Source organism: Hydractinia symbiolongicarpus, chromosome 1 (assembly GCF_029227915.1).
Source record: "Hydractinia symbiolongicarpus strain clone_291-10 chromosome 1, HSymV2.1, whole genome shotgun sequence".
Taxonomy (NCBI): Eukaryota; Metazoa; Cnidaria; class Hydrozoa; order Anthoathecata; family Hydractiniidae; genus Hydractinia; species Hydractinia symbiolongicarpus.
This window is the reverse complement of record NC_079875.1, coordinates 16,824,339-16,848,479: the sequence shown is the minus strand read 5'-3', so window position 1 is coordinate 16,848,479 and position 24,141 is coordinate 16,824,339. Positions and strand designations below refer to the sequence as shown.

The following is a 24,141-nucleotide window of genomic DNA, read 5'->3' as shown; positions in this document are numbered from 1 at the left end:
CAGGTTTGGGAGATACAAGATAGGAATAGGATTTGCGGGGCTTAGGGGTTGGGGAGTTACGAGATAGGAATAGGGGTTACGAGGGGTGAAGAGAAGCAAGGGGAAATGGAGAGGGGTGGTAATGCATGGGGTGTCGCTTTAACGTGAATCAATTTTTTTTATTCTACTAGAAAATTCGCTATTTTTTGTTGTACTGCATGTGTTCAGAAATACCCTATGGTGAAAAAACCTTGTACATCCGTAAGTATGTCCACTTTAGTAGCGATACTTGATCAACTTCGACCCAAGATCTCTTTGTCTCCTTTGTTAAAACATACCAAAAAGACAAAGGCCCTGGGGTCGCAGTTGATACTTGAGATATTTGAAATAACAATTTAGAACAGGGATGCTCAGAAAAAAAATAAAATATGGAATAAAAAAATAAATACTCGTTTAACCTCTTCCCCAGGACTCTTATGACTACAGGTGTCGCACTCGTTTCCATATTCTGAGGAATCTGGAATGAAATGCCAAATCAAACTACACACTTATAAAAATAAAGTATATTTCCACGCTTTTTATAAGATTTGGAGATAAGGTTGGATTTCAGGTTAAAAACAAATAGGTCTATTATTTTATAGAACAATAGAGAATTTTGAGAATAATGACCAGTTTGGTTAGAATCTTGGTGTACTTTTTAAATAAAAATTGTATACCTTATCGGTGAAAAAAAAGTCGGCAAACAGTGACTAAATTTTGGCTAAGTGACTAATATTTTTTGCCGACTAAAATTTTTGCCGACTTTTTTGTTACCGACCAAACTTTTTTGCTTACATTTTTTTTCCGACTTTTTTCCGACCACCTTTTCGCCGTTTTTTCTTCATTGTTGCTAATTTTTATCAGTTTTATGCAGTTATTCTTTATTAGTGACTAAATTCAAAAATTAGTTAACGAAAATTAACTAAATTCAAAAATTTAGTCAGCAAAAAGTAAATTTTGTCCAAGTGACTAATATTTTTTCCGACTGATTTTTTTACCGACTTTTTTTTACCGACAAGGTATATGGCAAAAGTACAAGAACAAAGTTATCACAGTTAACCATAAAACTACAAAAATTAAAGAAAAAATAACGTCTCGTTTTTATTCAGCTGAATACAGAATAGCCGTATTCATTACAAAAACCAATGTTGCTTCGCCGTTGTTAACACTATTCTGGAATGAACCTATATATGTTTGCAGGAATTCTTCATGAATTATTTATTATTTTAATTCACTCATAACTTCAAAAAAGAAGAATTCGTCCCAAACTCAATAAATAATTATTGTTTTACAGCTATTTATGTATATAATATTCTCCGTGTTGGCACATACAACCGTAAAAACTAAAAATTAAAATACTTTTCATTAACTTGACCGGAGGCTGTATCTTCTTACTTTCTGTTACATCTAAAATCACCACAATATAAAGCAATTCCACAGTGATGTTTTTAATTATTTTTTTAGTATACCAGCGTATACAGTGCATGCAAAAAATGTAAACCTAGTGTGACTGACAACTTGGCATGGACTCATCATTTTAAATATTTTATGATTTAGTATTGTATTACATAAATGTATATACCTATATGCGATAAAAATGTAGACAAGAAATAAAAAATCTGTTAAACAAGAGAACCATATTATAAATTTTTTTTGTTAAAGTTATGAAGTGAAATTGCAATAAGCAACAAAAAACTGATGGAAAATATTTTGCGTGAAATTATTTCCGTCGCATTAATTGAGATACGGTAAGAGAAGCTTCCGATTTAGAAATACATTTTTTTTCTAATTTTAGCAAAGTAACTTTGTTTTTAATGTTTTCTTGGTTTTAAACAGAAGTCAGAATTAAAAAAGACTGGGGCAGATATGGGTTTTGAGAGCTGAAGCGGCTAGTAAACGGACTTATATGCTTTCTGCTTTATAGATATACACGAAGTTCAGTTGTAGAAGGGTTTCGTAGCTCTATAATAGGAATAATATCGTTCTTGGGACCTATGAAGCTTTTGCTAAAGGGACGAAGTTGAAGACTTAGCAGCAACTTTGTTCTTAGGCTTTATATTAGAGCCTGAACAAGTGCGTCCAAATAAAAAAAAATAACACACTCTAGGGACGAGGTTGGCTTAACTAGGAAGAGATTAAATATGGCTTTATAAGAAAACATATACTTTATAATCCTTATTCATTTTTTAGGCAAAATATGCTATCTCATTCTCAGGCCCCACATTTGTCTCCGCAGGAAAGATATCGAACACAAAAAGAATCCATTTTGAACCAGACATGTTATTCTGTATGCAATGATGTACTAGCGTCTCTTATAATACAGTTTATTACCGAGATCTTATATATAAAACACATTTCAGCCAATCTATAGGGCTAGATGGAAATCTTCTGCTCAGTGGGTCAAACTGTGGTGGGACCTCGATAACCACTTAACACAAATAAAGATCTATAAATTTACTATCTCGCCCCAGCAATGTCTCTGCAATATTTTTCATATTTTTTCTTTAACTTCGGTTTATATAAGCGTCATTGTTGTTGTTTCGTTTAAGTTAATAATGGCAGCCGAAGCTACAGAAAGCAAATTAAAAAGAAGAGGTGTCAATCAGATCAACCATCGAACGTCTTTGTTAGTTGGGTGAGTAACGCTGGTTGGTTATTTTAAGGACCAATGGCCGATTGAATTACACACAGCCTCGTTTTCGTGTACTGAAACATTGTATTTATTTGTCAATGTTGAAAGTCGTTTCGTATATAAAAAACGGTAATTGCAGATTCTCTTACTGAATGAAAAATCAAGATCATAAATCCTGACTAACTGTCGGTTCGACTACCAATCTATAACCTAGAGAATTGACCTCGCTTTCACACAGGATGGTGTCACGTATACCAACTAGACATTTGAATGACAGATATGAAATGTTAGCCTACTGGCTATTGATCAAACCCTCCTCAGTCCCTCCCAGTCCCTAGTACTTATTAGTATTCCTTCGGGTATAATAGTTGGAAATGAAAAAGACAAAAGTACTGGCATATATTCACCTTTTTAAATTTACTTACTTTGACATGCGGCTTTCTTCTTAGTTTTTGCCGCAGGTAAAAATATTATTTGAAATTCATGTCGCCACTTGTCTCTTGTTAAAAATAAAGGGGTCACAGGGTAACCTGAAATTTTAGGAAGTTTTTGACCGTGACAATACTGCCACGGACGTTTTACTTCCTGAGGTATAATTAAGGTAATGTTACACAGGGGCTTATTAGGGTAATTCTTGTGCCACTATTGCAGAGAAATAAAGTAAAACGTTTCTTGTGCGGCTCTTGTTGTGTCGCTTTGTTGTGTTAAACATGTCTTTTCATTAAATTTGGTACAGTGACCTTGTACAACTGTTGCACGTCTGTTGCGCGCGACACTTTTTTGTGTAATGGAAACTAAGCTTTAGCCATTTATCCTCGTATGCTGCTAAATCTCTTATATACGCTAATCCAAAAGATACGAAATCGTAGATACAAACTTAAAGCGAATAACAACAAAATTATTGTCGGTTACAGAGCTTACAGCAAAATTATAGTTTTATTGCTCACACTCTTTACGAACTAACGATCCTATCCAATCTTGATCGTCTATACCTTTTAATGGTAGCGATTAATTTGCTAGAAACCGAAAGGAGTACGGACGAATAGTCGCGCGAAATATTCAAATAACGAATAAAAAAAATTGCAAGCAAATATAGATTATATTTTATTGTTAAAACCTATTCCATTTTACCGGAAGAAAGGATTGTAAAATTAGTCATAGATTAAATCTACCGTGTTTTATGGCTGCTTTTCCGAGCGTTTGTTGTGCTGTATATGCTTATTTAGATTACAGACGCTAAAGATAGTAGCCTTTTTAGAACTTTTATTGGTTGTTAAAAAAGGTGTGCGTTAGCAGCGCGTTGCGGGTAGGAAAAATATTCTAATACGCATGCCGAGATAGTAAACACCTTAATGGAAAGTGGTATTGACGTACCTACGAGTTATCACGTTGGCTAGGAAAACACCACAGCGCAGAGACGTTAAGCAGGATGGTTATTTCCAAAGCATTTGCGTTATGTCCATCAGTGACTCTTCAATCGGGAGGTCACAGGTGCTTAAACTTGAACGCAACGCAGTCTACCTTAATCACAGGTCGTTCAGCGTATTTTAACATGGATAAAACTTATGCACGTTTTATTTTTATAACAAAAAACGCTCCAGGTTGTGTAGTCAAGCATCTTGACACTCATACTTCGAGAAATGAGCTGCTTGAGCGAAATTTGAATTAAATAAAATTTTAGCTGGGACAAGGTTAAAAACATATCGCCTCCCACTTAGGGGCCGAGAACCCTGGGGACGAGGCTACATTAAGAATTCAAAAACGAAAATACTGCGTGCGCATGAAATTCCAGGAAACAAGTGGGCCGCTTCACTGACCCATGAAAATCTGAAAACAAACAACAAAACAATGTACAAGGGCTGAAGGGTCAGTTAAATCTTCTAATGATTTTTTTATTATAAAGTTGGGCGTTGTTATTCTGTCTTCAATCCACCTTGTCATTCAAAATCAATGCGTCAATGTCATCAAACCTAAGAAAAAGGAGGTAAAATAAAAAGATAAATTAATTATTCTTCATGGATTTCTTGCCGGTATGTTATATGCAGGTTCCCCCTCTTCTTTCATGTAAGCATAGTCATAAGAAAAAAGACTATGATATAAGAAAGGTAAGCTAGCTACATGGAGCCACATTACTCAAACAATTTCAATGGAAATAACATGAGATGTTGAGTTGGTATTGCCTTTTTTAAGTAAGTTTTTTAAGAAAGTAAGAAATTACGAAACTTTTACTAGTCAATAGAACAGACATCATTTTAGATGGTAAATAAAAAGTAAAGGCATTATTTCATCTTTTCTTGTATTCTCATGGTCAAAATATCATGTGGTACAACTTTTGATCGAGAAAAAAACATGGGCGTTTCACGGTCAAACTCTCACAGAAAGAGCTTTGATTAGAAAAAAAAAAAAAAAAAAATACAAGTAAATATCTAAATTAAGCTGAAGCTAAGTTAGCAAAAACTCACCTAAAACTACACATTATATATGTCAGACTTGAAGTTAGAAAACAACAAATCTATAAAATATTTAGCCCCTGTTTATGAAAAGCTGGCTGCGTCAATGGTGTGTTTTTCCTTAAATCATAATGGTTACCCTGAAAAATAGAGGTGCAGTTGGTTCAAAAGTATCACTTGCTGACCAGGAGGATATAAATTAGTTGCTTTGGGTCCCTAAATTGATGCAAAATTAAGTAAAAACATTGTATTTCAGTTTGAATAAGTAAATACAACATGTTCTATAGGTACTGAACATATTGAGAAAATTTTGGTACACATAGAATGCAGACGCCTTCTTTAGATACCTCTTTATATGCACAAAAATATATATACCTCATGTCCTGTGCAACAGGCACATGGTTAAAAAAACTATATACAGTGTCTTTTATCAACACAGCTGACGAAGGAGGCCCAACATGCCCACCAAGATAAATTAGAGCCACTTACAGACTACTTGTTGTCACTGAAATGATGAAATGATACCCTGACAAAAGAAGAGCTAAACAGAACTAGTGCAGTGTAAGATACTTGTTTTTTAAAGGCTGCCATTTATAATCGAGACATTAAGAAGATCCAGTTCCTTTTCAGGCAAGTGAGACTATATCCCTTGCAGCCTAGATTAGGTTTATAGCTGGAAATAACAGAACTTTGCCAGGTCTTTAATGGCCATGCTAGAAGGGCTGTACTTCGGTCATGAGCAAAACTTGCAGTTTACTCCATTTAAAAACCTTGTTAAGAAACTTTTATTAGTAAGATTATATACCTCTGAATTTTAAAAAGCTTTTATTAGTTGACTGTTTGCATGGTTTCTAATAAAAAAGTTTGAAGGTTAAAGAATAACCAAATTTAGGTAAAAAGTGTGTTATCATTGCTGGATTTCGTATGCTTTAACCCTACTTGGTATAGTACAATTAACTAATTATGCTATACTGGAAATGTCGAAGTAGGTTTTTTGAATTGATTTTGTCAAGAAATGATTTTGAAGTAATATGCCGATTAACTATATGGTGCAACTTTAATAATCCTGGCTCAATATCCGTTTTCCATGCTAATGTGGGTTAGACAGAGTCTGCCCTCATTACCTTCTGCTATCTCTTTCTTTGTCTACCTTTGTCTCATCTACCAGAAACTATCAAACTTCTATACTTTATTGCCATCAAATCAATCTATTTATTTGGATAACATCTCTAATTTTATGAGCATCTAACCTGCTTCCTAGATAAGCCAAACTCCTTTTGCCTCTCAGACTAGTGTAACACATTTACGAAACTATCCTTATATCTAAGCATCCAAGGTCTTTCTGCTTTACCACTTTTCATTATCACTACTGTCGTAACTGTCCTGGTATACGGTATAAACTGACGCGGTTACGATTGTTTTGGATCACACAATGTAAATTGGTATACATATTGTGTATTTATGTTATTGTTTACCTTAAGATTGTCGATCACAGAATCATGAACACAATATGATTAAGCATTCAGAAGATTACTTTCTATTTACATTGACTTTTACTACCAATATTATTTTCTTCCTCAGACAGATCATTATAACACAAGGAAGTGTATGTTGTTCAACCGTTGTAGTACAACTGAAGAAACATTTTAAATGTGTTGTTGTGGAAAGCAATCTACTATATATAAGAAGCAATATCATTCTCCACTTTTACAGAATAAAATGCTGTAAAAGCGTTGTATATATTTCCTTTATGATCAATCAAAGATGATAATTAATGTTATTGCTTGGTTGTGAAAGCTTTAAACACTGGACATATTTGTGGCAAATTATATGATAATAAGATGTGTAGGTAAATTAAGAAATGTCTAAAATGTGTTAGTTGCATTAGCCACTATTCTGTGTTATTTAATGATCTGCTCCATGGCCTAGAAATGGCTGGAAAATTTAGAATTAGCACATTCAGAGTGTGTGTTCATTAGACAGAGACATCTTCCCTAATTACTTGTGATTGTGTCACCACAAGAATTCTGCTCTCCTTTTCTTTAATTTATGTCCGGTATTGTCGGTACTTATTAAGGTGAAATTATAGACTTAAAATAAGCATGATTAGAAATAATTAGCTAGAATTTCAGCTTATGATAATGCGAATTGAGCTAAAAGAAAATAGCATTTTGCCAACCGTAAATTTTCCATGAATGACAATTGATAAATAAAAATACAGAAATTGAAAAATTAAAATAAAGAAAAATTAATACAGTTTAGTTCTGTCAAATTTTTATTTATTTTGTTCTTTGTTGTATTTTTAGAGGCAAACAAAGGAAGACTAGATCAGGTGGAAAGGAGCCATTTGTAAGTTATATGTAAACAAAGCTAATAATTTTTTCTTCTTAAAACAATAGAAATTTTCATAGAATTTAGTCTCACCATCTGAGTGAAATTTGAGGAATTTTTTCTTCTGAACAGAAATTAAGGTGAAAAAAGGTAAAAAAAAATTAACTAAAACATTTTTTTTTAGAAACAGTGCAGGAAAAGTTTTTTATTGAATGATTTTTGTGCAAAAGACATTGTTGTTAAAATTAAATTTTCCAGAAAAGAGTTTTGTGGTTGAGTCAGATTAAATGCATTTCACAGATTTTTTTTGTCAAATTAAGTGCCTAACAATTTCTGTCTATTAAACACTTCCTCCAATTCTTTTTTTAGCAATTATTTTTAAAAATAGTTATTCAGAATATTTTTTCATAGACTATACTATCATCCTCGCACCGAAAACGGAGTTTTCTAAAGGTAAACATTTTCAAGTTAATTTTATAGTTTCTTGTAGTAATATTTTATGACAGTGACACTAAATGCCCAATTCCACTTTTTTGATCATAGTGTGCACAAGAGTAAGGACCCCCACACTACAAATTAGCCCCTTCATACATCTCAAACCCCTATATCATATTTTTGTTAGTAAACTAAACACCCACCTTTTGCAACAACCCCCACATTAAAACTGATACTTACCTCAACCCCGTATTAAAACATTTTTTTTTAAAATTAAAAATCAGAATAAAACTTCTATATGTTAAATTTTTTTAAAAAAAGGGCCTTGATGATGTTCAACTGAAGATGGTGTTAAATTTATAGTTCAACTCTATACTGAAATAAAATATAGACTATGGGAAAGTTCTCTTTTATTTTCCAACCATTTTGTCTAGTTTTTATGGTAAATATTGATGCACATACCAGAAATCTTAACTCAGAAATTTCTTTATTAGTATTATTCAACCCCTTTAACAAAAAAATACCCCCACCTATAATAGAAAGACAGTATCTAGAAGTTTTTTCAACCACCACCTATGGCAGGGATCTTAGAAAAGCCCCCCCCCCTCTAATAGTAAGGGGGCAGGGGTGCAAACTATTCTAATAGTCCTGAGACGATCTACTTTCAAACATATTCAAATAAATTTCAAATATAGGTACATTTTTGTTTTCTTGGTTGCAATAAGAAGAACAGTTCACTGAAGAAGTCTGACTCAAAGTAGTTAATTTTTTTTGGCTTAAGAGCATTTAGCTTCACTGCAGTATATAATGTTAAAATCGTGTTAGCAGATTTTTAATATTTGCATGAAGTATAGTTTACTGGACTCAGATATTTTTTACACTATTAGGAAGAATCTACGGGTCCACCAGTCAGGTTGCTATTTTGTGTGTGTTTTTTTAGCACAACCTCACTTGGACTCATCACTGTCAAGTTACTTTAAGGAGAGAAGCTATCTTTTTTTCCCAATCCTAATCAGATTAAACGTATACGTCATTATTTATAGGACTGTGCACTAAGCTGTTTAGGACGTATTGCCAAGGATGATTTCATAATGAATTTAATGTTAAAATAATGTGTACTAAATCCCTTTTTTAAAACAAATTCTGTCTTTCAAGATGTCTATGGCTCCAAAATTGAGAAATAAGACATGAATAAGCTTTCTAACTATATATTACTACAAATTTAGGTAGTTACTATGCTAATAGGAAGAAATTTGCAATACTCTGAAGTGATAAAATCGAAGAGCTCGTTTTATTCACCATTCCCTGCATTTTTTTCTCTGGCATAGTCCAGTATCCTCAATTCTAGGAACTTTTCTTTAGCACCATAGCATTTGACGAGGTTTTTACATATGTCTTTAAAAAATTTCAGAACAATCCATAGTAAATTTTGATAATTTACTATTGTTGGATTTTAGGAATCCGAAACCCGCCTCCCATGTGAATTCCTCATTTTAAATACATATTTGAAAATTTTCGTTAATCGCTGTTAAACTATTTGCATTACTCTCCAAGTATGAATTTCAACATGTTTTGAATTTCATCACATTTTTAATGAGGCTTTTATAGTATGCCCCAATAAAATTTACCCCATATATTTATATATGTTGTAATATTGCTTACTGCAACGATTATAAGATTGTGCTAATTTTAATGGTCATTACTCACAGAATGGAAAGGCATCTATTCATTTTGATTGATCAGCTACCAATTGAAATTACCTGAAAGTCAAATAAAATCCCCTAAGTTTTGATAGAACTATGTGCTCTATATAGCATTTCCATTTTTTCTAATTTTTTTTGGAGAACATTACAAACATTAAAACATCAACAAAATATTTCGTTTGATGTAAATAGTTTTTTTTTATTTCAAATACCATTCATATCACACTTCTCTTGATCTGTAAAGTTTGGTTTCCATTAACATAAAAAGTGTTAAACAAAGGTTGTACAACAGCCATAAAAACACATGTTGTACATCAACACAACGCACTACCTCTACACTTGTTGCACAGCTTTTACTGACTTAGCTAATAAAAACCTACCTTAATATAGAACTGAATCCTTTTTGTAGCTCTTAATATAGCTTTCTTTCATTCGAAGTGGCTACAAGTACGTGACCGTATTTTTACTTTTTTTTGCTAGAAGTACGGCATTCACGTATTTTTACTATTTTTTGCTAGAAGTACGGCATTTACGTATTTTTACTTTGTTTTGCTGGAAGTACGGCACTCACGTATTTCTTTTTTCTAGAAGTCGCTTGGCCAGCGGGTTGGTTGGAGAGTTGACGATGAAAAGATAGTTTCTTTTTAGGGTTCTCTGAACTAGGAGCTTTTATTTACATCTCTACAACTTTGACTACGTATGTTGCAAGGCTGATTATATGTTTTCAGGCTACGGTCAAAAAAAAGAACATTGAGGCTGCAACGAGAATATGTGTACCTTTGTCAAATAGTTCAGCGTTAATGTGGGGAATGAAGAACACAGCCACTTCATGCATGTGTCTAATTGTGATTCAGTAAACGCTGCACTATGAAAGTAATGTGCCAGATGATGTTTTTTTAATTGTTTCGTCGCTGTGACGATTGAAATAAAGAAACTTTGTTAGTTATTATCTTACATTTATTTTCGCATCGGAATTTTTTATTATGGAAGAATAGTAACTACACTCACTTTCATTCAAATTTACCTGGCACACTTTTCATTTCTTCGAGTAGCTGTTGTACATTATTTCGGCCACTCTCGTTGTTTTATGAGCTCATGTTATGAAGGTCTTTCAAGATAACATTTTTCCCACACAGATTGGAAATATGGTTTTGAATTAATTTTTTGGCTTTCACTTTTAACATTTGTGATGCCTGCAGCGAAAGGTTTTCATCAAAACATTCCTGTAAGAAAAAACGGAGTATTTGACTCGCCGCAAGTATGATATACGGTCGGATTTTTTTCTGTGCATACAATCAAGGTGACTTACTTTAGTTACAGGATGATTATGTTCTCCTGTAATTAATTTCACATACAGTTTTTGTCCAGAACTTTTTACCCTCACTTTGATAAGGTGTGTACATCCCATTTTGAAAGTTCTAAAATTTATAATTCAGAAGGTACAAGTATTGGCAAGTGCACTGGTAAAGAAATTACATAATCTAGTTATCCCAGGTAATAATTAATAAGTTGCAAAAAAAGTGATAGTAATGTAATCTTTTCACAGAAAAATAATTTTTAAAACGAAAAAAATACTGATAGCAATATATATATATAAAAAAACTTACGCATTATGTTTGCGCTTTCCTGTAGAAGCTGATTTAAATTCTTTTCCCCCATGAATGCAAGCGTAGTCTATTTCTGCATACTTCAACTCTTCCTTAAAAACTTTCTTGCTAGCTCTTTTTGCTCCACTTTCTACTGATCTTGAACTCCTTACATACAGTTGTGTAAAAGCTTACTTTTCATGCTCGTTAATAGCCTTTAGCAATTCGTCAAAACTAGAAAACTACCAACATTCATTTTCAATAAATTAATTTTTTTAATCAACAGCAATTCTTTCACTTGTAAATAACTCACGAGGAATGCTATTTCGCACCTTCTGCAATATTCTCCACGCCACGCACAAAGGGCGTCAGCGGTGATTTTATGTACGCTGACCAGCATTTTACGCATTCACGTAATTGTAGCAAAAAAAAAATTAAAAACGGTCACGTACTTGTAACCACTTCGTCTTTCATTATCTAAAACTTTTTTTTTAATCTGAAACAAATTTCCCATTCCTTTTGAGTTAACGGAACTGAATTATAAAGTAGTTCTTGATAAGCTAATGTCTTTTTCAGTAAGGTGATTATTTTTTTACCAATTAATTTCGAGAAAGCATTACTCATGCAAGTGGTGTGATATTCTAGCAATAGCAGAAAAAAAGGGTTCTTAACCAATCAGATTAGAGGAAATTTCAACAACTTAGATTTTTAAAAATAGCTATGTAAACATACACATCGTGAGAAATAACTTAATACTCAAGCTGTTTTATATTGTACAGAAAGTGATGTGGTGCTATTATTTGCAGCATGATTTGAAACAAGTGGTCTGATAACTTTCAGCTTCCTTTATTAAACCTTTCTCTGGAGCCTTTAATTGGTTGTTGCTGCAGCAGAGTGTTTCATGCGTGCAGTATGATCTACTAGCCAATGACTTAAAGTAAGGCACAGTATTATGCCTGCTTCAGTAAATAAGAAATTGGCAAAGAAGAAGAAAAATCATTGTGTCTTTGTTTTATGTAAAAAAGCAGTCACTCTTTTATGGAGAATTCCAAAAAGGGTAAGACATATTTAATTTGGTGCAGACATGTCTGATCTGACAAAGCCTTTTGGGTGATTCTTTTGCTGCCTTATGAGGAACAGATTCGTAGCTTTTGTACCTAAAAGTCTCTGAAAGTCCATAGAGCTTTAAGTCGGTGTTTAGTCAAAACTATAGTTAGAAAGTGTGTTTTTTACTCACACTGGGTGTCTGCTTGCATAAACCAAGGTGACCTTTTAACCTTAGTACATGCTTTCTGTTTCATAAGAACAATGTTATAAGAATACCTCAGTCTCAGATTTTGCTGAAAAATAAGAACAAAACAAGAACGCACTCTTACACTCAAATCATTGGTTTCAAAATAAATAGCAACCTAGTCTTAATTATCTTGCAATTTTATTTTGGTGTACCCGTAATTATTTTTGCTTGCGATTGTGTGTATTCTTACCTACAAAAACTACGGAATAGTATTCTATAAGTGTGATTGTTCATAAATACGAATATAAAGTTGCACCAGCAACAAAAATCATCCAATTTGTTATAAAAGCTGATCAATTCTAGAAAAATTTAAAAACAACAAAACAAAGTAAACCTTAATTCTGGAGTTATGTACTTTACTAATAAGAATTAAATTAGAAAATATCAGACTAAAAACTCAAATCAGGTCAGATTTTATTGAATACTATAAAAAAAACGTGTGCCAATCTTTCTCTTATAAAAAAGCCTAAAAAATCTTTTAAAAGATGAATGAATGGGTTGATAATGACATTTCGAGTCTTTCTCCATTGGTATTGCTTGTAGATAATAGAGTTCCCTCTTCTGCGTGCTTCAAAAAGCTAAAAAAATTCAGAAATTTTGCAAAACTTATAAAAAAAATGATTGAAAAACAAAACAAAAAATAAAATAAAAACCTTACTGTTGTATAACAATTGGCAGTCACTCTGTCAAGTCGTGTAAAAATTTTGAAGAAAAAAATTTTCTATTCAAAAATGTTTTTAAATATTAATTTTGCTCTAATAACACTACAAAAAATGATGCCTATAATACTTACCCTTGGTTATTAAATAGCACATTTTGTGAAATCTTAATAAACTTCGTATTAAACGTATTTTTTATTTTATTTTATTCCGTCTGAAACCATTTATGCTAGCTAATCTTAATTTCTGTGTATCTACAAAAGGACTCTAATTAGGTGAACATTTTTGTCCATTGAATCATTTTATGGATTAATTTTGTTTAATTTACATTAATGCAATTAACTTTAACAGTAGATGCATGAATGTGGAAGCGAAGTGATGACTATTTTACAACAGAATGTTATGATAGACGGAAAAAAGGAGCTTAGTGATCCAGAAGATTTTGCGATATTTATATATTTTTAAATTGATACTCTAGTGCAGTGGTACATACAAAGAATTAGATTTAGAATAATCCGAAAGTTTTTCAAAAGAATTGTTAGTTTTTGTGTGTTTGATTTAGCTACTAAGAAAAACATCTTTTTTTTTATGAAAATTAAGCATATAGTCTGCCGCAATATTTTCTTAAGATTTTATGTTTATCTAAGAATTAATAACGTTTTTGGCGTCTGTAGTATATTTAATCTATTTTTTTATTTTAAACACGCAATATTGAAATGTTTCAAAGAAAACATAAAAATTGCACATTTCCTTGCCTACGGATTTTTTGGAACACTGGTGAATAATTGTAAATAATGTTTTTTATATATATATTAGTTTTATTATTATTTTATGCTGTCAATTATTTTGATTCCCTACTTTCTCTTTCGACTCGAGCACCTAAGACAAGTCAATTAAATTTTTGATGAAATCTTTTATGAATGGGCAATCTCATTGACACAGTTGGATGCTAAACTGTGAATGATCTCACACCATGAAGTCGAGATGACACCACCACTATTTTGAGTGTTTCATGAAAACTCTGTTACAATCATAGATGAAGTTTGTTTCCCTTGGAAGAAAACGTTTCGTGGTTATTAAATATTTTATGTACTGGTGGAGCAAGGCTTTGAAAAAATAATAATTCATTAAAAATGTAAAAAAAAAAAGAAATTTTTGTCTGAAAGTATTTACTCAGAGAACTTTAGATAAGGAAAAATCATTTTTCTAAGCTTTTGTTTTGGTACAAGTACGTAATTATAAAAAAAATATGTGGTTTTTGAATAGATGCTATTCGGCTAGATAACGTGCAGAAATTTTAATAAAAATCAGATGACCTTCAAAATAAATAGATTTAGTTTGAGCCTCTGCGATGGAGTGGTAGACCGAAATGGTCTGATTTTTTTAAAAAATTTTAATCCTATTAAATGTTTCCAGCATGCAGGCAAGAATAGTAATCTTCAGAAGTTTTTTGAAAAGAGAATGCCATGTTTAATATTAATTAGTGAGCTATTTATGTTATAGAATGCTTAACAAGCGTTTTTGAAGTTTGCACGATGTTATATTCTGCTTAAAAGGGTTTTGGTAGTTGTAGCGATGTTTTTCTTTGGTTGGTTTGTTTGTTTGCTTGTTTGTTTATTGTCAATTTCTAAATTGCAAAAGTTGGAGTGTTTTTTTTTTTTGCAAAACTTTTTTTTAATTTTTTTGCAAAACTTTTTTTATTTCAAAGTGATGTAATTTCGTAGAAAAACAGTTTTTCTGATTTTTTTATCTCTTATAATTTAATTAAATATAATATTTTTTAAACATCACATCTGCCATTATGTTTGATGTTATTTCTTGTATTTTCATGTTTTCTATTTCTTTCATCTTTGTTTTTTTTATCTTCTATAGTTGTTTTCTTATTTTTCTTTTATAAATACTTTTAAAGTTAAAAGGATTTTAAAATGGAATTTGAACTTGATTGGATAATTTCTGATCAGCATACATAATATATGAATATCACATCGTTTTTTAACTTTGCTTTTTCCGTAAAAAATAATTTGCAATTTTTACCTATTCAATCTCTGCTTTAGCCAACTCGTATAAAATATAATATACAATAAGAAAAAATTAAATTTTCGATATGATTTTCAAGTTATGCCTCGACTCGTGGTGAACGAACAGAGACATCGCAAAAGATTACTACGCAGGGTGTCGGAAACTTTTATTCCAAGCTGTGTAAGTTTATAATTTGCTGCTTTACAAAATCTGCTGACAGTGCAAGTTTCTAAAAAAAATCAAAAAAAATCACAGGTGACCAGTACTTAAAATCACAGGTGACCAGTACTTGCAAGTTTTTGAGAATTTTTAAAAAAATCCCGTTTGCACTGAAAAAGGCGGAAAAGTTAGCAGAGGATTCTGATAAAATATAAAAAAATTGTATTTCACAATTTCGCAATATATTTCTATGTGTTGCAACTTCTCTCAAGGCTCGTTTTCATTCAACTGCATTTTCCGAAGTGGGGACGTGTTAACAACTTGTTAGCTTTTTTGCCGGAAAAAGTAGCGACATAGAAACGAACCTTTAGCTGTTCATGTGCAGTAAACTCGCATGGGCCAAACTCTCATGCGACCAGTAAATTTCCTTAATTTAGATTAGTTTTCGAATTATAGGACTTCGAATACTTTTGTGATACTGTAAGTTAAGTTTTATGCTCGGTTCTTGTAAATTCTACCAGTCGAAGATCACGTGTAGTCAACATCAAGGAGCTTTATTGGAAATAATTCGATACATATATGTATATAACGCGTATACTGCTGGTACTCTCTGTAAGAAGAAGTGTATTTTTAATGTTTTATGCTTTTTTAAAATTAGTGATAATAGGGAGATTTAACGCCTTTGGAGATTTCTTCTAAAGGTTGGATCTTCCTTCCCTGCGACTGTAACTATATTGCATTACCGCCAGAGATACGTATAGCATTTCTTCGTAGTCAGTAGATGGCTCCAAACGGGCTGACAGCATTACATTTAAAGTGAATCGGAGTGACGGTCCGAAACATTAATTGACTAATGACAAGCAAATATTTCAACCAATACTATTGTGACCCTACGACATGTTATTTTATGGGCTTTTTTTCATAACTTATACACCTGTTTAAAAATCGCAATCTTTTTTTCTGCAATTTCTAAAAAAAATTTAGAATTTGCAATTTTCTTCCGCAATTCCGAAATTTGCAATCTAACTTTGTCGATTTCCAAGAAAAAGACAAGTTATTTCTGTCGTTATTTTGCGGTGTGAAGGAAACCATTTAATTACTTGCATCGGAAGGAAAGAATCATGGATCATTGCTTTAACTCGCAATTTTAAGTTCCGCAATTTCTTAACACAATATCAGATTGGCAATCTTTAATTCCGAAATTTCATAATAATATCACCGATCCAGAATCTTTAGTTCCGCAATCTTTACTTGCGCAAACTATTCTTACCTTAAGGTATCTGCTTATTCAATTTTTAAAACTTCTTACATTTTAGGTTCTTGTTCCGAACAAAAATCGTGTCGAAGAATTGTACAGATTATTTCCACAGCTTCCACCAGGTGAAAGGCCGTTTAATGGTAAGTTGATATACACGACTCGTGGAATTAGCGAGCATGAATTTTCTCACAAGAGCCACATTTACGTATTCCGAGCGTATTATTATTATTATTTTTCGCGCAAATTTAAATTCCCTCGCAAATAACAAGGAAAAACAATAAGATTTTGGGTGTTAATTTTCGCGCAAAACAAATTTTTACCGCGCATGCGCAAAATTGATACGCGCGTAAATTAGTACGCATGAGGTATCCTTACAAATTTTTTAGCCAGTATAGTTTTTGCTCAAAACTAATGTCCAGTGAAAGAGGAAAATCAACGATCATTCAATTTTTTTTCGTTGAATCTAAATCAGTTAAAATGGAGTATTCCTTGCCAACATAGACCAAGGTATTTCTTGCCAACCTTGCGAACATAGACCGAAGTCCAATAATTGTTTATTAAGCTGGTAAACATAGACCAAAATCCAGTATTTATTGCTGACTTAGCGAGTATAGGCCAAAGTTTAGGTTCTCTTGCCATTTTAGTTAACATAGACCAAAATCTAGTATTTCTTGTCCACTTGGCGTACATAGGTCATAGTCCAGTATTTCTTGCTGACTTAACAAAAAAAATTGCTGTGAAGGCACCTTTTTTACGAAAGTCTATAACAATAGAATTAAATATAATCATTTAAATGTAATTAACGAAATTGTTCAACTGGTTATAACAAGTTTGAAATTGCTGGACGAATAAAGATTTCTCAGTTATATCTGCTTCTTCTTGTTATTGCAGTTTCGCTACCATTTTGATATGTTGTTAATACCATAAACGGATCTCGCGCTCACACAAAATTAGTCTTTATTTTTATTGCTTTTAAATTGTAATCACGCCACAATTTAGTGCTGCCAAGTAATTAGGCTTTAATTGTTTTTCTTTTATTTTTTTTTGTTCGGATACTTCCCTATCACGCAGGTAAAACATGTGCTACAGAGACAGGGAAAAACGTACTCGCTTCCTATGATTTGACGAACTCATCATTCTCTTTGTTTGGAAGTGTACACCGTTCACAGTTCTCTCGTTCTGCCTGATTTTAATTCTTGAATCACGTGGCACTAAATGGCGCTGATTTTTCATGCGCTGAACACAGAAATGATATTTCTCGTGAATGAACGCGCTTTCAAAGCCACTCGTGAAATTTTTGTACACAGTCGTAGATTTTATGCATTGACTCGTAAAACTATTTCATCGAGCTGTAAAATTATTTCATCACCTCGTAAATTTATTTCATCACCTCGTAAAATTATTTCATCAACTCGTAGAATTTTTGCAGCAATCGGACCGGTCGACATCTCATATCCGGAATGTCGCTATTCCAATATTCCCGATATTATCGATAATCCGAATTCTAGGTGTTTGATATCCAATTGACGACAAAACGCAAATCTTTTCAAATTTAATTCTCAAAATTTAATTCTCTGTTTAAAAAGGAATACCTTTTTAAGAAAAATGAAAAGTAGATGTATAATAATTCGTCTATTTAGGCCTGCGGCGCATGCGCATAGCATGGCAATTGATATAACAAATGTAGGCTATTTTAAACACGGTTGTCTCATGAAGCCATAACTGACTTTTGTTTTGTTTTAGGCTTCACCTGCGCGTTACATAAAGACATTTTACTTCAAGGTCGGATGATAATCTCTACAAATTGCATCTGTTTCCATTCCAATATTTTTGGATATGAGACAAGGGTACGTTCAAATTTCTCAATCAATATTTTTCTGATGAGCTCTAACATTTTAGTTATACATCCAGTTGTGACGGGCGATTATTTAAATGAAGAGGGAAGGGTGCCACAGTTCACTTTACTGCGGACTTAGGTGTTTGGTTAGATCTTAAATCTTGAATAGTGCTAATTTAATGCTGACGTCAACACCCTGCACATCTCTCATTTATTTAGAATCTTTCGAGCGGTGGAAATGATTTTTTTTATAATGCCGGCATTGTAAGAAATGCAGCTAGCGAATTTTTTTAGTGACCCCCACACACACATGCCAAAGTAAAACTTTTGCAGCCTACTGACACTGGTCAAGTGATGTCGTTTGGTAATTTAAAGAAATAATCAAACTGATTGTTATTGTTAACTTCTCCTAAATTTCTTGTACCCCTTATTCTTTTTTTAGCTCGTCATATACTTTAAGAATGTGTTGGCGGTTCGAAGAGAGAAAACAGCTTTTGTGGTACCAAACGCCATCTCCGTCAGAACGGTGCACAAACGAGTAAGTGTTCCTTTTTTACTTGGTTGTAACCCGTGGAGAAATCCACAGGAGCATACCCGTCGCTACACAGTGGAAAAAATGTATTGCATGCGTTTTGTTATTCCGTGTGTCCGTAGCACGACGTATTTCTGGTGAACAAAATAAGGGTATTATTAATATTGAGTCGTTAGCCCGTGGAAAAATTCACGGGGTCGCCCGTCCTTTATATATCACATTTCGTGTTTCCGTTACGGGACGCGGTAACCCTTTAAAACACACAGACAAAATAGGGCTATTATCATAGAGACTATCCGTTAACCCGTGGAAAAATCAACGAGGTCGCCCGTCCTTTATATATCGCATTTCGTGTTTCCGCAACGGGACTCGCCTATCGCAGACAGACAGACAAAATACGGCAAATTATTTCCCGCCTTTTACTACACATTTGATCCCATACCCTTATGTATCCAAGATCATGTGGTTGTGTTTTTTGCCGCGTTTCTTGGGTTTTTCGTTCCTAGGGTTTTTCGTTCCTAGGGTTTTTCGTTCCTTAGGTTTTCCTTGGCTGTCACATCAAAATTGTATGAGGTACATAAGTTATAGGTACTGAGTAAGGTAGTCGTAGTACGAACTCATGTTTTGAGAAATGCTGTAAATAAGTTAGGTAAATAAGTAAATAAGTACTTTAAATAAGTTCACGAGATCATTAATTTGAATTCTACACGTTTTTGTTTTTATTTTTAGTACTTGTTTTGCTCCTTCCTGTCACGTGAGAGTGTTTACAAATTAATTTTGCGAATATGGAAAACGTCAACAGAGGATAAAGTGGTAGGTTTTTAGTTGAAAATTAATATTTCTAAAAGAAAAAGAGAGTTAGAGGTATGACTAATGAATAAAGTAAGTCGAGGTTATGATCAAAAGAAGAGGTTGATTTAAAGCATAAACAGAAGTTGAGCAACAAAGATGTTGCTTAGAAGTATGGCCTAAAGAAGTGAGTTTGTGGTATGACCAAAAAATAGATGATCTGAATGCATGTATTAGATGTTTATCCTGAGTGTGTGGGTTTTAAAATTTTCAATTACGCAAAAATATTTAGCTTTGTTATTGTTTTAGGAAAGTCAAGATTTGAACAGTCAAGGAAAACGTTTGTGCAGTAGAGGTAAATAATAACATGCTGCACTTTTACAATAACACGCCGGACTTTCACAATAACACGCCGGACTTTTACAATAGTACACCGGAATTTTCCAAAAACACGCCAGTCTTTTACATAAATACGTCGGGCTTTTACTTTTACACTAACACACGGTCTTTCAAAATAACACGCTAGACTTTTAAGATAATACGCCGGACCTTAACAATAACTGACAGGACTTTTACAATAATACGCCGGAATTGTACAATAATACGCCGGACATTTACAGAATCACCGGACACCATTTTACAATCTTACAATTGCCTATTATGATATAGTTGCTTATAATATAACTCGATATTGTTACACCACGGTTGCTTCTGGTTTTTATACCAAATAATCCATCTTAAAAACGATATCTGGATATCTTCATTTGTAGAGTGTACAACAGACGTCAATCACAACCAACTTACCACGATAACTTCGTATGATAGTTCACTTGGTGCGAGTTATGGGAACTATATGTCAGCTCGTCCCCATACATCTCCACCATCTTTAAATTCATCTCCACAATTTTCTTATCGGCATTTGGCACCGGATAAGTTGTATGAAGGTATTGGAGATATCACTAATACCGATTCAGATGGAATGGATGAAGAGACGGAACCTGATGACGGGGAGGTGTTTATAGAGAACAGTGCGCTGCGACGCCGAAATTTTACGAAATCAAATACATTAGGAGATTTGAGAGAACTAGCTGGAGTTAGCAACAGTATCGGATCAAAAAAAGTTGATCAAATTGGTAAAAACATGTTAAAAAGATACAAAATATTTTGTTTAAATGGTAACGTTTTTATGCTCTTCTTTTTTTACCCTCTATCTTTTCACAGTTAGAATAACAACTTCAATTCCAGTCCTCATAAATGTCCCGCCGGCGTATTTGATTTTTCGCGCTAGACGCCGTTAATAAAAAGCACTCATTTCGTTTACCTTTTTTACATTCGAGTACATTGTTTTTTTTTTGTTTTAGAAACTTCACATCTGCAAAGATGTTACACAACCGCGTCAGTTAATATAAGGCTGATGCTAAAAGTCATATATCAAACCTTTAATAGGTAAGCGGAAAAAAACGTAGTTTGTTTACGTTCTTGTTGGGCACGTACTTGCTGAATTTAAATCATATGGGCACATGCTGAGTACAAATCATATGGGTGCTTGTTCAATACAAATCATATGGCACATGCTGAAAACGAATCTTACGGGCACTTTCTGAATACAAATCATACGGGCACTTCTATAAATACAAATCATATGGGCACTTGTTGAGTACAAATTATACGGGCAATTATTAAATACAAATCATATGAGCACATGCTAAGTACAAATCATACGGGAACTTGTTTTTGTTGGATACATTTTTTCATTTGGGCACGTATTAAGTCTTAAATTTTTCTGTTTAGAATCCGACTGAAAAATCCGGCTGTGTTCATTATGTTGTTATTGTAAGTTAAGCCCTCCCTTATAAAAAAAATTGTTGTTAAATTCTGTTGTTCAGTCATAAAAATGTTCAAACCTTTTTTTAATTTAGATTTATGTGTTTGACTTTCCTATCGCTTGTTCTCCTCCTCCGCGTAAATGCTGCTACGAAAAACTTACAAGTCGAAGCATCCATCCCGGATAGCACGACGTAAGTAAATGAATTGTCGACGTTTTTATTTTGCAACCATCTCTTTAATAATAGCCGTATTCCGTCTGTCTGTTTGTGCGTGAGAAAAAAGCCGTGTCACGGAACACGAAATGCGATATATAAAGGATGGGCTACCGGCTAGTCTATATTATAATACCCATATTCTGTCTGTCCCGCAAAATGGTAACCGCAGTAGCAAGATATACCAAATGCTGTAAATAAGAAGAGATTTATGAGCGGGCCACCGACTAGTTAAATGAAAAAACTTGTAATAGTCGACTGTAAAATGAAGTTTGACCCGCTTGCCCAGCCCGTCACAATATCTTAATGAGACATGAAGGCCCGCTGCACATTAGCAAAGTTGCTTGTTGTACTTTCTGGTATTTGTTGTGGCAACTTTTTCTGTGTGTAACGGAACCTTTATATTCACAATTAGCAGTTCAGTGTTTTATCACGTGTACGCCATTTTTTTTGATAGATCTGACAACCTTAGAATGCAAGATATATTTCATTATCGGGATAATTTGCATAATGCGAAAGTTGCAAGGTAAGTTTAAATGACCGGCTACCGACACAATGAATGTTTTTAAGCAAACCTGTTATCTTCTTAAGTGTAACTTACACATCATCCAGGGTATAAACAATATAGCCTGCATGATGTAAAATAACTGAGAGGTTCCGAAATCCTAAAAGCTAAAATAATTTTTGGCCACATTAAGCATTGATAAATCTCTGATTGAACAAGCCAGCAGAGCCTCACTACACCAGCCCATATTCCCGAGAGTATAGGCGAGAAGAACATTAATTTCGAGTTCTAAGCATGAGTAAATTTATTGTAATAATACCACTTAAGTTAAAGACATATTTGCGTATTTAGAATGAAGTCTATACTATCAGTGAACTTGGAAACAGTTAACGAGGTACAGCTACTTCATGTTTGTTTATTTGTCTGTTTGTTTGTTTACTTGTTTAATTGTTTATTTATTTGTTTGTTTGTTTACTTGTTTGTATGTTGACTTCTTTATTTGTTTTTATATATTGGTTTATTTTACCGTAATAATATTCCTTTATATAAATGTTGCGGATGCAAAATAATTCAAACACGGAACTTCTTTTAGGTGCGTAAGGCGCTCCATGATCTCAAAGAAAAGTTACAGTAGCAATTGATTGGTTTGAAAACAAAATGGTGAAAGATGACGAAATATATATAATGGGATCGAAAAACATGTCTATATGTGAAGGGCTTGTGTTATGGGTAGGAGTTTGATACTCCACACCTTGTCCGAGTCCAGTCCAGTATGAAATGGCGTTGACTTGGTACTGCTTTTTAAAAAATTATCTCTTCTGTTAACCTCCATGTAACAAAAACCAAAGATTTTACTCCCTAATTAAAAACACGTGTGTTTGTCTTAAAGAATAGTATTATATCGAACGTAAGAAATACCGTGAACACGTTAGCCGTGTTCACACCTACCAAAACAAAATACGTGTTAAATCCTTAATAACTACCTGCTTCCGAATTTTAGTGGGACTGTTAAAAAAATTCAAGATTTGTACATTATGTTTTATTTATTTAGAATTTAATATTAATTCCACTTACACTAGTTCGTTGTGAAAAAATAACAGTCTCGAAATACGGCTGGTCCGTATTTTATGTCGTCAACGATCATCTGGTCTTCCTTTTTTCCATTCAATTTCTTTTTATTTTCGTTTCGTGTTTTGTTTTTTACACTTTTGATATATTTATACTTCGAATTATTTAATAGCACGTTTGTTGTATCAGTTTCGCTTTTTGTGCGTTTCGGTATGTTACCGTATATTGCCGTATGTTACCGTATTCTACCGTCTTAGACGTGTATTTAAAAAAACTGTCGAACTGCAAAAATATTTGTCGTAAATATTTTTTGTAACTTTGTAATGTCTTATTTTCTTTGTGTAACATATTTCTCATGAGACAATAGAAGAAGTACTTGTAAAACATCTCGTTTAATCGTGCGGTAAACTTGACAGCGTCAAGAATATTTCTCCATACAACAAATATTATTGGGGGAACCTTTGTTTAGGTGTGTTTTTCAACCCCGATCCCAGATCCTGTCTGTAGCATTTTTTTATATGAGGGTAAAAAACGCTACAGGCCCTGGGATCAAAATTGGTGTTTTTTATTTTGTTGTGCTTTCTCACTATGTTATTCGATTTTCTGGTTACAAACATATATTCTGCACCATGTTCCTTCATACTCCGCCAAATACTTTTGGTAAAAAATTGAATTAGTAGGACATCCTGTCACATGTAGAATAATTTTTTTCCTCTTCAGATACCTTAGTTGATAGTTGGACTTATAATCTTCGACAGGTAGACAAATCGGTGCAAACATTGTCCTATTTCTGCTAAAGGCATGAAAATAGCATTTTTCCATAGCAA

At 33.2% G+C, this 24,141-nt stretch overlaps 1 protein-coding gene and 1 long non-coding RNA gene across 5 annotated transcripts; one reads left to right on the top strand and one right to left on the bottom strand.

The window, feature by feature from the left end:
- The first annotated feature begins 1,528 nt into the window (after positions 1-1,528).
- On the top strand, positions 1,529-23,698 carry LOC130643593 (uncharacterized). 4 transcript variants are annotated; one of them, XM_057449605.1, is made up of 16 exons: positions 1,529-1,766; positions 2,568-2,653; positions 7,407-7,449; positions 7,843-7,884; positions 16,603-16,684; positions 18,288-18,391; positions 18,824-18,919; positions 19,643-19,726; positions 20,012-20,057; positions 20,473-20,877; positions 21,064-21,148; positions 21,494-21,535; positions 21,622-21,720; positions 22,199-22,267; positions 22,598-22,640; positions 22,839-23,698. In XM_057449605.1, the coding sequence occupies exons 2-16, from the start codon at positions 2,574-2,576 to the stop codon at positions 22,878-22,880; spliced, it is 1,362 nt and encodes a 453-aa protein (XP_057305588.1). In that variant the 5' UTR covers positions 1,529-1,766; positions 2,568-2,573; the 3' UTR covers positions 22,881-23,698. The 4 variants fall into 4 exon arrangements, with proteins under 4 accessions (XP_057305588.1, XP_057305589.1, XP_057305590.1 ...); XM_057449606.1 differs by lacking the exon at positions 2,568-2,653; XM_057449607.1 differs by lacking the exons at positions 1,529-1,766; positions 2,568-2,653 and adding an exon at positions 4,493-4,634.
- LOC130643639 (uncharacterized) lies at positions 4,502-5,469 on the bottom strand. The gene is made up of 2 exons (XR_008982583.1): positions 5,113-5,469; positions 4,502-4,620 (listed from the first exon to the last, which is right to left on the bottom strand). It is a non-coding gene; the product is annotated as an uncharacterized LOC130643639 (long non-coding RNA).
- Positions 23,699-24,141: the final 443 nt, after the last annotated feature.

What these genes read in the sequence shown, in the direction of transcription:
- LOC130643593 (XM_057449605.1), top strand. Translation starts at nt 2,574, where the DNA reads ATGGCAGCCGAAGCTACAGAAAGCAAATTAAAAAGAAGAGGTGTCAAT. An exon ending in CATAATGCGAAAGTTGCAAG is followed by an intron (nt 22,268 to 22,597) that starts GTAAGTTTAAAT and finishes TTGCGTATTTAG; the next exon opens with AATGAAGTCTATACTATCAG. An exon ending in ACTTGGAAACAGTTAACGAG is followed by an intron (nt 22,641 to 22,838) that starts GTACAGCTACTT and finishes AACTTCTTTTAG; the next exon opens with GTGCGTAAGGCGCTCCATGA.